Source organism: Notamacropus eugenii, chromosome Y (genome assembly GCF_028372415.1).
Source record: "Notamacropus eugenii isolate mMacEug1 chromosome Y, mMacEug1.pri_v2, whole genome shotgun sequence".
NCBI classification, from domain to species: Eukaryota; Metazoa; Chordata; class Mammalia; order Diprotodontia; family Macropodidae; genus Notamacropus; species Notamacropus eugenii.
In genome coordinates, this window is record NC_092880.1 from 6,554,740 (window position 1) to 6,571,912 (window position 17,173).

Consider the following 17,173-nt stretch of genomic DNA (forward strand, 5'->3'; position numbering starts at 1 on the left):
CTGTACTCTGTGTGTGTGTGTGTGTGTGTGTGTATGTGCAATCCCTCCACCTACCCAAATACCCAGAAAAGTCGCAAGAGTTACGAATATTTTCTTTCTATGTAGGAATGTAAACAGTTCAACTTTAGGAAGTCTTTTATGATATCTCTATCCTGATTACCTTTTCATGCTTCTCTTGATTCTTGTGTTTAAAAGTCAAATTTTCTCTTAAATTCTGATCTTTTCATCATGAATGTTTGAAAGTCCTCTATATCATTGAATGACCATTTATTCCCTTGAAGTATCATACTCAGTTTTCCTGGGTAGGTGATTCTTGGTTTTAATCCCAGTTGCTTTGACTTCTGGAATACCCTGTTCCAAACCCTTCAATCCCTTAATGTTGAAGCTCCAGATCCTGTGTTATCGTGATTGTATTTTCACAATACTTGAATTGTTTCTTTCTAGCTGGTTACAGTGTTTTCTCCTTGACCTGGGAACTCTAAAATTTGTCCATAATATTCCTAGGAGTTTCTCTTTTCATGTCTCTTTCAGGATGTGATCAGTGGATTCTTTCAATATTTATTTTGCCCTCTGGTTCTAGAATATCAGGACAGATTTCCTAGATAATTTCATGGAAGATAATGTCTGGGGTCTTTTTTTGATCATGGCTTTCAGGTAGTCCCATTATTTTTAAATTGTCTCTCCCGGATCTATTTTCTAGGTCAGTTGTTTTTCCAGTGAGATGTTTCAAGTTATCTTCTATTTTTTTCAAACTTTTGGTTTTGTTTTTTAACTGCTTGGTTATCTCATAGCCACTCATTTCCCTGAACTCAATTCTCTCTTTCAAAGAACTGTTTTCTTCAGTGAGCTTTTGAACTTTCTCCTCTATTTGACTATCTCTGCTTTTTAAAGCTTCTTTCTCTTCACTGGCCTTTTGGGCCTTATTTTCCTATTGAGTTGGCCTCTTTTTAAATGTGTTATTTTCCTCAGCATTTTTTTGGGTTCTCTTTCAGCAAGCTGCTAACTCGCTTTTCAAGCTCTTCTATTTCCTGAGCCCAGTTTAAATTCACTTTGGACATACCCGAGGCAGGGACCTTGACTTCCTGTGACAGTATATTTTGTTCTTCCTAATCTGAAAGGATGAGAGGAAATACCTGTTCACGAATTAAGTAACCTTCTATGTTCTTTTTTCCCCCTTTTTTGGGCATTTTCCTAGCCGGTTACTTGACTTCTGAATCCTTCCTTTGTCAAGAAGATGGTCATATTGCCACTTCTTTCCCCAGTATTATGTTCAAGGTTGAGATTCGACTCAGCTGCTTGATTCCACTGGGCATTGGGTGGGGGTGGGGCCATCACTCAGGGCTGAGGTTTAGATCAACTGCTCCTTACCACCAGAGGCTTTAAGCTGAGCTGCCTGGACAATGGACCTAGGTTGCTTTCCAGGCACCATGGCTGCCTGAACACTGCTGCTGCTGGTGCTGCTGTCACCTGGGGCTATTGTTGGAGGAACCCTGTTCCCCTCTCACCTAGCCAGGAAAGCCTTCCCACACTGACCTTTGGAGCTTTCTTTGTCGCTTGTGGGTTGAGATATCTGGGACCCTCTGTGGTGGGAACTCTGTCCCGGAGGTCTGTTCAGGTCCTGTTACTCCCAGTGCTGTGTGGCCAGGGCTGAGCTCTGCTTAGCTCAGCGTCCTGTGAGATAGACTTTTCCTGTCAGCCTTCCAGGTTACCTTTGACTGGAAACCTCTTTTTCTCTGTTGTTCTGTGGCTTCTGCTGATCAAGAATTTGTTGAGAGTCATTTTTTTGCAGGTGTTTTGTGGGCTGTGGGGGAAATGCTAGTGTATATGCGTCTTTCTACTCCGCCATCTTGGCTCCACCCCCAACATGTCATTTTCTTGTGCTTTGCCCTTCCTACTCCTGTTATCTACTCTCAGGTAAAGGTTGATATCAGAAAATTGTACTTTTATAATCATGTCTATTATTAATTTTCCGCATCAACATTTTAAACAGAATGTTGGACATTTCAACATCTACTCCTCTCAGCAATATATTAGGAGAGTCACCTCCTAGCTAAATTGAATTAATGAACTCACAAGCATTAATTAACATATACTCTTTGCCAAGTGCTAAACTTGATGCTAAGAGAAAAATCTAAGAAATATTGGTCTACCAGAAAGCCATAATGAAAAATAAAGTTTTGAAAATATCCTCCAAGAGATCATCAAGGAAAACTGCCCTGAGGTCCTAAATCCAGAGGGCAAAATAGTCTTCAAAAGAATCCACAGATCACCTCTTCAAAGATATCTCAAATTGAAAATGCCAAGGAATATTCTTTCAAAGTTCCAGAAGTATCCAGTGAAGGAGAAAATTCTGCAAGTAGCTAGTAAGAAAATAAAAAGTCATATAGCAAGGAACTACAGTCAGGATCATACAGGTCCTTGCAGCTTCTAATTTAAAAGATCGGATCAACTGGAACATGATATTCTGTAAGCCTGAGCAGCTTTGACTACAACCAAAGATCAATGACCCAGCAAAGCACAGTATAAACTTATAAACTTTCAGGCCAGCAAATGGGCATTCAATGAAATGAGGGATTTCCTGACCTGCCCAATGAAAAGGCCAGAGCTCAATAGAAAATTTGATCTTCAAATACAAGACCCAAGAGGGACATAAAGAGGTAAATGGAGGGGAAAGAAAAAAACCCTTGTTATTCAATATGGGCAAACTGTTTATATCATTATATGGGAGGATGATTCGTTTAAAAACATAATCAATACAAAACAGGTATAGCCATCAACGTTCTTCACACTGGTTTGAGAATTCCCATTCCAGTTCCCCTGAATCTAGGAACTTTCTCTCTTCCCTCACAGGTTCCTGCTACACATTGTATGGGTGGCAATAGAATGATCAACTTAAGGTTTTTGCTTATGTGTGAAATAAAAGAAGAAAACCTCATCTGTTCTGATTTTCATTTAAGTAGAAGTGATTTAAGAATAAATTTCATTTTGCCATATGATTCCGACATTTCAATTTTCTTCATGTTATTCATTTCAGATTGGCAAGCGACTCTATGCCTTGATCAATATATCGACCACATATCTATTAATCATTCATTATTTGTGAAGTTTTCATAAAATAAACCAATTATCAAAGATTAAGAGAACATTTATTCACCTTTTTTTCTTGTTTGGCCAGCTGGAGCCAATCTTTCCCATAAAGACCCTCTTTTTCCAATGTGTTCTTCTCATTAAGTGATAAGTTTAGGTTTTAAAGAAATAATATCCTCCTTGATGACATCAGCACAAGCAGCAGTAAGAGCTTATTATCAAGTTATATATTGTTTGTAGGTTTTCAAAGTACTTAATATTTAATATCTTCTTTGATCCTATCTAATCTGTGAGGTATCTATAAAGATGTACGTGTGTGCGTGTGCATGCATATATGTGTGTGTATGTGTGTATATATATATTTACATATATATGCATATATTTAGGAATATATCTAAGTCTATACAAATATGAAAAATTCCTTACATTCAGCAATTATTTATTTGAAGACTACAAACTAGTAAGATTTGTATTAGGAGATGAACATATAAAGTTTTAAAAAAGAAATCCTATGTGTTATTTATTCAGATAAGTCACATGTAAGTTATATAGACTTTCACCCAGCTGGTCATTTCTTGACCAACTGAATTGACTTCTCTAACCTTTGACCTAGTCTTCTTAAGGATTCTAAGTATGCCAATGACAGGAAAGAGAAATTGAAGCAATAAAAGTAGACAATGAGGAAAAAAACTATTACTCTTTGCAGATGATATGATACTATATTTAGAATATCTTAGAAAATCAAATAAAGAACTCATTGAAACAACTAACTTTAGCAAAGTTACAGGTTATAAAATAAACTCACATATAACTGTATAGTGATGTAAGCAATATACACGAACTACTAACAAGGAGATTACAGAGATTTATTACAAAAAATCATACAACACGAGGATGTGGGATTTATGCCAGGAATGTAGGACTGGTTCAAAATGGGGAAAATAATGAGCACAATTAACCATATCAATAATAAAACACCAAAACTTATATGGTTATATCAATAAATTCAGAAAAAAAAACATTTGACAAAATATAATACCCACTATAAAAAACATACGAATAAAAGGAATCTTTTTAAAGATGATTCTCACAATCCAGGAGCAAATCTTATCTATAACAGGAAAACACCTTCCTAAAGCCTTCCTAAATAGATCAGAGTTGAAGCAAGGATGTCCATTATCATGACTATTACTAAATATTTTATTAGAAATGTTGGTTCTATTACTTCTCATTAAGTTCTGTTGGTAATATTTACAAATGTCAATGATTTTGCATCAATATTTTAAGAGAAAAGGACCTGTAATTTTATCACTTTCTTTTTGCTGTCTTTAGTTTAGGCATCACAATCATATTTCTGTCATAAAAGGAATTTGATAGAATTCCTTCTTTAAATATTTCTTCACATTGTGTGTATAATATTGGCATTAACCGTTCCTTAAATGTTTAGGAGAACTCATTGTGCATCCAGCCACTTCTGAGAATTTTTTTTTTTTGCTTATGGAATACATCTATGAATTGTTCAGTTTATTACTCTAACAATGGAATATTTACATATTCTACTAACTAATCCATTAAGTTGTGAAATTTATATTTTCTGTGATTTTCCATGAAATTTAAAATGACAGTTTTACCATCATCCAAGTGGACAAAATAGTTCCTACTAGTTGTTTAATTTCATTTACATTTTGGTTCATTCCCATTTTCACTTTTGATTCAGGTAGATTTTATTTTCGTCTTTTTTCAATCAAATTCACCAAGGATTTATTCCTTTTCCTAGTTGTTTTTTTAGTTCCATGCACAATTCTTTGATTGGTTCTTTCTCACTTTCATTAAGGTACAATTTTATACACATATGTTTTTTTCTCCAAGTAATGCTTTGCGGGAATTCCACAAATTTTGAAATGTTGTCACATGGTTGTCATTATCTTAAATGAAATGTTGATTGGTTCTACCATTTTTCTTTGACTCCCAACTCTTTAGACGTAGACTATTTAGTTTCCAATTAAATTTGAACGCATGCTTTTGTAATAATTTATTGAATATAATTTTGAATGCATTATGGTTGAAAAGTGTATATTTAAATTATCTGCTCTTCTGCATTTTTGGTGATGTATTATGCCATAAGGCATGGTCAAGTTTTGTGAATATGTCATGAACAACTGAGGAAAATTTAATTCCTATTCCCATTCAATTTTATCCTGAGGTCCAGCATATCTAAATTTTCTAAAGTTTTATTCATCTTCTTAACTTTTTTCTTGTTTCAATGTAAAAACACGTATAACAAAGTCTCAAAGGAAAAAATGCAAATTGGACATAAGCCCAGCTAGAATCAGAGAAAGACATAAGAGTGGTAGAGGAAAGATTAGGGGGAAAATAGTAATAAAAATTATGAAACAGAATCAACAGTTTGTCAAAAAATGCTAAAAAATACTGAAGAAAATAACTCCCTAGAAACATAATTAACTAAATGGTAAAAGAGGCACAAAAAGATCACTGAAATAAAAAGAATTCATTAAAAAACAGAATAGGGCAAATAGAAATGGAGTTGTTACAGCTCAATAGATAAATGAATTACATAAAAATCATTATCAAAAAGCAGAAAATAATGACTCCATGATACAACAAGAAGCAATAAAGCAAAGTCAAAGGAATAAAACAAATGTGAAATATATCATCAAAAGAATAACGGGGCTGACAAATAGATGGAGAGATAAATTATGAATTATTCCAATACCTGAAATCCCATTTAAAAAAAAGAGCCAATATATTACAATAGATTAAAATGGAAATTGCCATATATCTTAGATCCTGTGGATAAAATTGGGATTGAAAGAATCCACCGATCACTGCCTGAAAGATATTCCAAAATAAAATTTCACTCAGAAAGAATAGTCAAATTACAGAGTGTCCAGGGCACAAAGAAAATACATCAAGAAACCAGAAAGAAACAATTTATATATTATGGAGAAGCAAGCAGAGTTCAGGAACATTTAGAAGCTTTTACCTTAAAGAAGCAAAGGACTTGGAATATGATAAGTGGAAAAGGGATTAGAATAAAGAGATATTTAAAGTAGGAAGACTTGAAAAAAGGTATTACAATATTTGAGGCAAGTGAGACTAGGTAACGTGCTATGGTCCAACAGCTAAAACATATAAGTAAATGAATATATACCAGATGTTTAGAACTCAGGATTGAATATTTATTCCTCAATTTCTTTCAATGTTTTTTTTCAAGTTTAATGAAAGATAAGTTTATAGAAGTATGTTATTGGGAAGGTGGGATGGAAAGCCTCCACATGGCTACTTTTTAGAAGAAATTCATGTATCTTATCATAAGTCTTCCAAATTCTCTCTCATTCGTGCTTGAATGATGATCAGCATTTTCAAATGTGGAAAACAGCAAAGTAAACTGGAGAAGTGAATTTTGGTAGTAGAGTTATGACAGGTAAAATTCTGAACATTGAAATTAGCAATGTAGATTCTGATTCTTAGAATTAATTTCTCTCAATTTGATACTGTAACTCTTTCTTTCTCAATCCATGTTTTATTTATCCTTCAGGGCCACTTCTCCTCTATCCCATATTCAGAAGGTCACAAATTTAGAAGTCTAAAAGGCCCTAGGCAGGGATGAGGAACTTGTGATATTGAGGCCATATGTGGCCCTCTAGGTCCTCAAGTGAGGCCCTTTGAATGAATCCAAACTTTACAGAACAAAATCTCCTCAATAAAAGAATTCCTTCTGTAAAACTTGGACTCAGTCAATAGGCCACACCCAAGGACCTAGAGAGTCAAATGTTGCCTTTAGGGTCCAGGTCCTTGCCCTAGATCTTCTATAGTCCAAATCTTTAATTTATTTGCAGGCAAAACAAATATAGTGGAAGTTGATTTTTATCCCATGTCACAAAAGAAATTAAAAGGAATGATGGGATTTGATATCTAGCACTCCTTTCGTTATGACACAAAAGTTCCTCTTTCATGACTTTATTACCTTTTGTTCTCTTTAAGAAACAATAAAGTTCACACATTAATATGTTTTTACTTTTTAAATAATTATAAAACCAAAGCAAATGACATTTTCAAATTTTCCATGTTAAAATGCATAACTTTTTCAAGGGAATAAAATACACTGGATTGTAATGTAAACGAAAATTCTATGGAAATGTATCCATGGACCCCAGGTTAAGAATTTCTGAATGTAGTCCCAAATATCATCATGTATCAATTTCAACTCTTTCAGTTTGAACCAAACAACCTTGAAAAAATAGAAAAATAATATGCTTAAGCATATTATTTTTCACCTGAAGTCACTTGTGTGCTCCATAGCTTCTTCATAGAATTTTTTACTTCTGCATTCCTTAGAGTATAGATAAAAGGATTGAGGAAGGGAGTTATAATGGTATAAAATACAGGCACCAATTTATCAAGAGGGAAGGTGGTTGGGGGACGAGTGTACATGAATATACAGGGACCAAAGAATATGATGACCACCAAGATGTGGGAGCTGCATGTGGAAAGGGCTTTGAGCTTCACTTCTGCACTATGGTTTCTCAGGGAGTGCAGAATAAGTGTGTAGGATATCATCAGCAAAACAAAGCTTACTGAACATATTGCTCCACTATTGGAGACTACGAAAAGATTTAATATGTATGTGTCCATGCATCCAAGTCTCAGCAAAGGTTGCAAGTCACAGAAATAGTGGTCAATCACATTGGGTCCACAGAATACCACATTCAAGATAGGGATTACCTGGGCAATAGAATGCAGAAATGACCCTATCCATGCCAATAGAACCAGCATCCCACACACCCTGCGGTTCATGATGACTGAGTAGTGTAAAGGTTTACAGATGGCCACAAAGCGGTCATAGGCCATTAAAATAAGGAGAAACACTTCCATGCAACCAAAGAAATGCATGGCAAATAGCTGGATCAGGCACTCATCAAAAGAAATAGTATTCTTGTGCAAGAGGTTGTCCACAATCAGTCTGGGAGCTGTGGTGTTAGAGAAACAAGAATCTGCAATGGACAAGTAGGTTAAGAAAAAGTACATAGGCAAACCAAGTGTGGGACTGGTCTTGATTGTCACAACAATTAATAGGTTCCCCACCACAGTGGCAGCGTAGAACACAAAGAAAATGGCAAATACTATTTTCTGCTTCTCTGGGCCCTGTGTCAGTCCAAGCAGAATGAATTCAGTCACATCATTTCTCATCTGTAGGATTCAAGTGGGAAGGACATAGGTGAGAACTAGTTAATATAAGAAAAGAATAAAGAAGAATTAATAGAACATAATTTGAGAGGTATCCATAAAAGAAACACTGCTTGACTGACTGTAGTTAAGTTTCTGTTATTCCTATTTTTAAAGTCTTATATAGGAGAGGTTTAAGTGGAAAGCACCTTTATAATGTGCTTCAATTCATCTAACATATTTCTGCCTCATGGGAAGTATGGGTGTCTTTGTGTGTATGTATGAGTGTGTGTGTGACAGAGAGAGAGAGAGAGAGAGAGAGAGAGAGAGAGAGAGAGAGAGAGAGAGAGAGAGAGAGAGAGAGAGAGAGAGACAGAGACAGAGACAGAGACAGAGACAGAGACAGAGACAGAGAGAGTTACACACGCGGTGACATATAGCACCATCTATGAACTTACAGGAAGAAATGAATGGATAAGCATGAGTGGGTTGAAATAATCACAATTGGACTGAATTATGAGTTCATAGATCCATTTGATAATTTTACTTTATTTTATCGTGTGTGTGTGTGTGCGTGTGTGATTTAAAAACTCAAACTGCTTCCCTAACTTTTCTTGTTAACATCTTGCGGGGTAGTTACTATAATCTCCCAAAAAGCATACTAATCTTCTAGAAACAACACAGACCTAGGTTGTTTTGATTAAATAATTCCTTTCATAAAATCTCCGATTTTGAAGGGAATTCATAATACGCCTTTGCTCTCTCTTATATAAAAGGAATACATTTTACACCTTCCCTAATAAATAATTATCCAGCCTCCAAGCAAATACAAGCAATAAAAAAGAAATTTTTGTGTTTCTACTCTACTTTAGAGCAGTTAAAAGAATGTAGATTATTTTTTTCTCTTATGAGGTTTATATTTACAAAAGTTGTTAGTAGTTCGGTCCTGTGAGAGCCAATATTCAACATTCTGACTCTCTCTCTCTCTCTCTCTCTCTCTCTCTCTCTCTCTCTCTCTCTCTCACTCTCTCTCTCTCTCTCTCTCTCTCTCTCTTTTCCCTACCCCTTTCTTCCTCTCCCTTTCCCTCCCTGTCTCCCTTTCCTTCTCCCTCTCCCTCTCTCCTTCTTGACTGCCAGATCTACCATTAATTAATAATGACTCTCATATTCTCTATAGGCTTTCTATTTTCCATGGCACAGATTACGAAATCTTACCTTTGTGGTTCACCTTCTCTGAATATGCTAGAGATCGTCAATGTCTCTGTCGAAATATGTTATGCAAACTTAGCACAATAATCCATATGTGAGTCGCCAAGGGAAGTATTCATTGGAATTATAAATTCTCTTGCACTGAACACTAGGTATCAAACACAACCCAAGGTCCCATTAAAATGTTTGGTGCCACGGCAAATCATTTACTACTATTAAGCACATAGTTAAATGCATCATGCATTAAGTCATAATAGAGACATTAAACGTTATCAAGGCTATTCACCTTATTTTTTAGATAAGGGAATTTAAATTCAGGGAGCCAATTTTGCTAGCCCGAAATGATTCAGATGAGGCTTGGAATTTGGCCACTAGATCAGTTTTACATTTGTTATTGTCCGACTATGGCTGTTTACCCTATATTGGTTCTGTTGAATGGTTCAAACAGAATATGGGACTTCATATTCATTCCCATAAAATGATATGTTGTCAGGGACAATAATGTTAGACTGTAAAAGTTAATTTGTAACTTGATCATCATCCAATATGTTAGTATCCTCATGCATTTACAAATATGATGTCTAATATCTATAACCTTAAGTCATTCCTAAAAATGTTCAACATAGACAAATGCAATATTTCACATGTAAGTAATGGTTCCAAAGAACAATATATGCAGTGTAATAAGCTCCCCATAGAGTTTTGTGGGAAAGTCTTTTCAGATTTCATTATTCCCATTTTATTGTTGAGGAAGAGAAAGTTGAAAGGTTCTACAGAACTCACTGAAGATCAGAAATATTACAAATATCAGAGGAAATAATAATGGGCTGCTATTTCCTCCTTGCTCCATGTCTACTAGTCAGTCCACAACATTACAATACCTTTAGGGACTCAGACAGATTCTAGTTAATGCAATCAATGTATTCATTAATTGTTGTTATTTGCATCCAATATTTCGCTTTGTTTCCTTTTTTAAATTTTAAAACAAGGAGAGAATATTTATGTTACTTTTACAATTCTCTTACTTATTTTTGAAAATATTTTTATTTACAAATGGACAATGTCAATTTTATAATCAATATTTATTTCATTCAGTCCTTGAAGTTTTGAAAATTTCTTAAAGAACATTAGTAATATCAATATGATTTTGATAGAAAAGGGGGAAGATGAGAAGAGGAAACTGTCGCGCAGAGGAGGGGAAAGAGAGAAGAGGAGATAAGGGAGAATATAGACTGAAACACACACACCTATAGACACATACATACAAATATAACCTACCTAATATACATAACTTTATCTGTAGCGTGTAATTGATAGCATCGTCATGCGACTCAAATTAAATAATTCATTTAAATATCTTTGGAAATTCTGTTATTATTAATTGAGAAACTTTCCAAGCCAAACAATTTCTGGAGACAGGTAAAACAGCAACTGGCAACTAAGCTTACCAAATTGGGAACTGAAGCAAATGTGTGAAGATTTTGGTCTAGAAAACTTTTCTTTTTACTTTATTACAAGATGACAAAACTGGAGTTTGAGTCAGAAAATCATAAATTAAGAATAAGGCAGTAACTTAGAGATCACCTAATCTAAACCAGTCATTTTGTAACTGGAAAAAGAATTATACAAGAAAAGTTACTGGCCAGTTTACTTTAGCAGCTGAACTGGTGTCCAAACTCACATTGTATAAGATAAAGGTCAGCACTTTGTCAGCACTGGAAATTCCAGCATGCCAGTTATTCTTTAAATGATTCAATTTCTTGTCCTGTAAATTAAAAAGAAAAAAATAAACATTTATTAAGCACAAGGAACTTTAAATCAGCGTCTCATTTGATTCCCACGACAACCCTAGAAGATAGGTGCTATTGGTATCCGTTAGAGTTCTGCAAACTAAGCCAGACAGTGTAAGTGATTATCACAGGGTCACACACTTGTTAAAGACCACAGCCTTCCTTGGAATTTGAGTCTTCCTGACTCCAGGCTCAAAAGGCTCTACTGTGCCACCCAGCTAGGTACTAAGCAAACAATCATATTTGCCTTTTAAATGGAACTTTAAGGAATATTCAGTTTTCTAATCACTAAATTTTATATAGAATCAACAACATATGAGTGACATGATTTAAGACTACAGGTGTTATCCTTAGTTTGCAAACAAGGAAAGTTAAGAACATGGTAGATATGTGATTTGTATACTAGCACAAATAAGAGGTATATTATATAAGATTTGAACTCAGGATTTCTAAGGTATAAAATAGTTCAGGCATAGAATCAGTATATTGCGTTAGTTTAATAATAGAATACTCTGAGGATGAAAATATTTTAGTCATTACTTTATACCTATTTATCAGTATACTAAATTGGAAACAAGGATATTGGTCTGAAAATAGTAGGGAATGAGAAGAGGGTAAAAACATCAAAACGTGCCCTTATTTAAATCAATTGCTTATGACCCAGAGAGTTATTTTTGAGAACCTATTATAAGTTCGCAAGTTAATAGCAGTAATAACAGTAACTAAAATTTATATAGTGCTCTAAGATTTTCGAAGCACTTTTAAATTATTTCATTTTGTCCACAAAACAATCCCGAATGAGTGGTACTAGTATTACCATCATTTTACAAATAAATAAACTGATGATGAGACAAGGTAAGAGAGTTTCTCAGGGTTACATATTTTATTAGTGTCCGAGTTTGGATTTGAACTTATATCTTCTTCATACCATGCCCAGCCCTTTGGTTACTTCAACATCTAATTATCCAACTACAAACAAATCTAAAACCACTATGTGTGCACAGTGCAAGTCCTAGGAAAACTTTTCTCTTTTCCTTTATTTTTCTTTTCATTTTTTCTGCCCCTTCCCTTTGCTTCCCTTCTATCCTTTTTCTTTCCCGTGATTCTAAATTCATTGCTCTTTAAACAGTACTAATTCTTGACTATAAGATCGTCTTTAGTTCAAAATTGTTTCCCATTTATTGATCTCATTTCCTTAAATGCTAAATCAAAGAAGGTAAAGTATGAATAAAAGTTCCTATGTTTACCAAAACCCTTAGAGAATCCCTCACCTTTTTTCATTTTTTCTTAACTGGAAGCTGAAGACCTCTTAGTGATTTTATACCTGTGCATTTTGAAGTTTTGTGGAGGCTTCTACAAATGCAACAGTTACAACTTGGGTTTAATTTTGGTTGCTCCTTCTGAAAGATCCAGCACGTCATGAAGGTCAATGGAGGCATTGAGCCTAGAAACAGATTGTTCACAACTTACGGTGGAAAATATATAAAAAATGTCATAAACCATGTATTACCCTATGTTTGTCATTTGCCTTCTATTTTCATCTTTCCAATTCTTGCTTCATTAGATGGGAATTCACTTACAAACTTCATCTTTCATCCTCTGTCCTTGCAAGATGCAATGAATTCAATGAGCATTTATTAATGTCCCAAAATGTTCTGTGCACCAAAGTACTGTCACATCTCAATGAGATTTCTGTAACATCAGCTAAAACTACACGGTGGTGTGGTAGTAAGAGATCTGCCTGTGGATTCAGTTCTTTTACATGCTACTACGATCCTAGAAAGCCAATTCATGTAGTAACTTATTTGGAGATGAATTTCTTTAAGATTATAAATTACAGAAAATTTGGTGGGTTTGTAGTGTCGCAGACAATCTCCACAAAAATATTCACTATTCCAACAAAATCCCAGACCCAGACTACCTGTGCTCTCAAAAAGAAAAAAAAAGTTCTAAGAAAAGTGACCTTTTTTAAACAAATTGAACATTTATGATGTTCCTTGCACTACCATCCCATTACAGTTCTTTCCTTAAGATCCAGAAATGATATTCGAGGAGGTACTTACCTTTGAAAGAATAAATGGGATGTTAAAATTTCATAAAGAGCATTTTTCCCTTTTCTGTTGCAATAAATGTCAGAGCTCTACTCTCTCTGATCTGTACTCTAACTCACAGTGAACGTTTGAAGGACAAAGTCTTTCTTAGTCACACAGATATTTATAGAAATTGCATTAAAGTTCAGAAACTTACAGAACTGACTTTGTCACCAGGGAAATAAGAGGCAAACTTCTATGAGACGGTTGGTGCCTTTAACTCATTTGACTTTGGTCACTGAAGAACAAACTTCCCTAGCCAATTAGGACCAGTCTGCCTGAGTATCAGGCTTTGACTGAATTACAACCTAAGTGATTGTGTTGTCAATGCCCTTTTTTCCTGCCATCTACTTAAGTTAAAAATCCGTTCATTTATGACGTTGTTTCTGGGATAAATTTCTCATTATGAGTGTACTGGTAGTTGTTTTTGAGTAACCCAAAGATTTTCAGAAGTAAGTTTTACAGGATTTTATGTAATTCAAAGTTTGAAAACATTTATTAAAAATATAGAATGCCAGGCAATGTATTATACCATAGGAAGCAACAACAAACAAAAAAGAAACCAGCTGATCCCTTTATTCCTGAGGAGTAGGCATATATAGAGATAAGTAAATCATACACACATACATATGTCTGTATACACATAAATGCATATATGCATATATATACATACACATACACACATAAGTTCATATACGTACACACATACATAGAAAGAGAGATAGATAGACAGACATGAAGAAGATAAATGATAGACAGATACATGATAGTTGATTGTACATATACAAACACACATAAATGTTTGACAGGCATAAAAATAGATGAAGATATGAGATGGTAGGCAGAAAGCCAGATAGATGGATATAGATAGTTGATAGTAGATAAACAAATATATAGTAAATAGACAGTAGATAGATTGTCAGATGTGAACATTAGCTTCCCGTTAGCAAATAACAAGTCAAGAAACATTTTTAAGTGCCCACCATCTTCCAGGATTTGTAACAAACAATGAGGATACAAAATTATAGTTCCTGCCTTCAAGGAAGTATCATTCGGAAAGGGGAGAGTGGGTACTCTTAAAACAATATGTCAGGGACACCAAAAGGTCAAGTCTTCTCTGCCTTCTGTCACACTTGGCTGCCTGTATGTTCCAACTCTATTCCGTTCTCTTCAAGTATCCTTTCATGTTTCTCTGCAATGCTAGTATTTTGCATCTATTGGTTATTTCCAGGTTATGCAGCATATATCCTGTTTGTGCATAGTTGTTTGCAAGGGGTCACCCTGATTAGTCTGTGAGCTCCTTACAGAACTCAACATGTGTCTTTTGCCAGCCTTTGAATTCCCAGTGCTTGGCCTGTGCCTGTTAATGCATGTTTGTTGACTGACCAACAGAGAAACCTAGGAAAACTTACATGAATTGATGGGACATGAAGTGGTTCTGAAAAATAATTTATACAATAAGAACTAGGTATGAAAGATTTAGAACACCAATCAGCGCAACGCCCCACCTTGATTTCAGGGGATAGATGGCCAGGTATGCCATCCACCTCGTAACAAAGAGGCGATGGATTGAAACTTTAGAAAGAGATGGACAATTGAAGATATGGCCAATAGAGACATTTGATTTTATTCATCATACATATTTGTTACCAAGTTTTTTTCCTCTTTTTTTGTCCTAATTTAATAGTTTGAAGTAAAGAAACTAAATGTTTTTTTTTAATTACAAGTAATTTTTTTTTCTTTATTGCATCAACAGTTAATTATTTACCGTCTGAGTATTTTACTCTCTGTGGGTTCATGTGACTCATAATCAAAATCTCTAAATGGTAATATTTGTCATTTCTTATGGTATAGTAATATATTATATTCATATACAGCAATTTGTTCCCTAATTCCCCACGTGAATAGTACCTTCTGTGTTTCAGTTTCATTGATTAAAGTCAAATAAGCCTTGCTTTCAAGGGTTTGGTAGACATAATTCCTTCGAAATCTTTCAGGTATTTGACTACAAGTTATTTTACATAGTTCTGAAGTTTGCAAATTTTAGTGACTACTTAATTTTAGGCATTTAAAACTAATTTATTTATTATGATATTCACTTTTTTAAAAAAATTTGAGTTCCATATTCTTTCTCTGCTTCCCAACCTTTTCCAACCTGTTGAGAAGGCAAGCCATAGAATGTCACTTGTGAAAATATGAAGTGTGAAGTGAGGCTAAACACTTCCATATTAGTCTCATAAAAAAAGGCAAAGAAAATAAAGAAAGTGGAAAAGTACACTTCAACCTTCACTCAGAGTTCTTCAGATCTCTCTCTTTGGAAGAAGACAGTATTTGCCTTCGTGGATCTCATGCAATTTTCTTAGCTCGTTGTCATTGTGGAGTGGCATGTTGAAGTAAAAACAGAAGATAATATATAATGATTAGGGGTCATGTCCATTCCACAGCCTCGGACTTGGCTCTCAGAAGGTCACAACCTTCTTGGTGACGCTTTCACTTATCTTATCACAAGTCAGGTTTTCAAGTCAATCTTCATCGTTCCTCCAGCATACTCCATTCCCTTTCCACTTCCCCATTATATATTGTCTATCATCAATAAAGTACAAATGCCATCAGGGCAAAAATTACCTTGTTAATTTTTATTAATGTTCCTACCATTTTGCACTGTGTTTGTCATTTATTAAGCTCAGAATAATTGTTTTATCTATTCATCCATCTGTCCATGTATCTATTAATAATCTATCTATAATCTATCTATCTACCTATATCTATATCTATCCATGTATCTATCTATCCTTCTATGTATATATCATCAATCTTGTTAAGTTGGAAAGAGAGGCTTTAAAAGCCAAACAGAAGGCTGGCCCCTCATGACCAGTCCATCAGAGCTTGTTTAAGTTGAGTTTTTTTAATACACTCCTTTTAATTTTCTCATCTTGAGTTTTGTCTCTTTTATCATGGCAAAAGGTTCAACCACAGAATTTTCTCTTTAAAAAATCTGGCAAGAACCATCCAGGAACCTTTTATGTGGGAACTTCCTCTGTCATTTGTCAATGGAAAAGATCCTTTTCCACTTCATTGCAAGCCAGCATTTTGTTTTCACCTGATAGATTGCTGGAGTAGACAGAGACACATGAGTGTTAAGTGATAGGGGCAGAATACATGTCAGCCTAGTACTTGAATCCAAATACACATATTCTATGCATCATTCCATACTTCTGCAATGAATTACCCTATATTATTTTCACATATAGTTTCAAGATTTTAATTTTGTTTGTTTGTGTTGTTTCTTCGTTCAGTTTTCTCTAATCTCGTTCCTCCTATTGACATTCTCCTTTTCCTAGTGACCGGCCCAATCTCAGTTTCTTGAATTCCACATAATTTTCTCTTCTTCTTCTTCTTCTTCTTCTTCTTCTTCTTCTTCTTCTTCTTCTCCTTCTTCTCCTCCTCCTCCTCCTCCTCTCCTCCTCCTCCTCCTCCTCCTCCTCTCCTCCTCCTCCTCCTTCTTCTTCTTCTTCTTCTTCTTCTTCTTCTTCTTCTTCTTCTTCTTCTTCTTCTTCTTCTTCTTCTTCTTCTTCTTCTTCTCCTCCTCCTCCTCCTTCTTCTATTCTTCTTCTTCTTCTCCTCCTCCTCCTCCTCCTTCTTCTTCTTCTTCTTCTTCTTCTTCTTCTTCTTCTTCTTCTCCTCTTCCTCCTTCTTCTTCTATTCTTCTTCTTCTTCTCCTTCTCCTTCTTCTTCTCCTCCTCCTCCTCCTTCTTCTTCTTCTTCTTCTCCTCCTCCTCCTCCTCCTCCTTCTTCTATTCTTCTTCTTCT

The 17,173-nt window shown here is 34.9% G+C and overlaps 1 protein-coding gene across 1 annotated transcript; it reads right to left on the reverse strand.

Annotated features, from left to right (window-relative positions):
- Positions 1-7,374: 7,374 nt before the first annotated feature.
- On the reverse strand, positions 7,375-8,301 carry LOC140516641 (olfactory receptor 4C11-like). Its single transcript, XM_072627639.1, has one exon. The coding sequence runs from the start codon at positions 8,296-8,298 to the stop codon at positions 7,375-7,377; it is 924 nt and encodes a 307-aa protein (XP_072483740.1). The 5' UTR covers positions 8,299-8,301.
- Between the last annotated feature and the right edge of the window lie 8,872 nt (positions 8,302-17,173).

Coding starts and splice junctions, on each gene's coding strand:
- LOC140516641 (XM_072627639.1), bottom strand. CDS start 8,298: ATGAGAAATGATGTGACTGAATTCATTCTGCTTGGACTGACACAGGGC.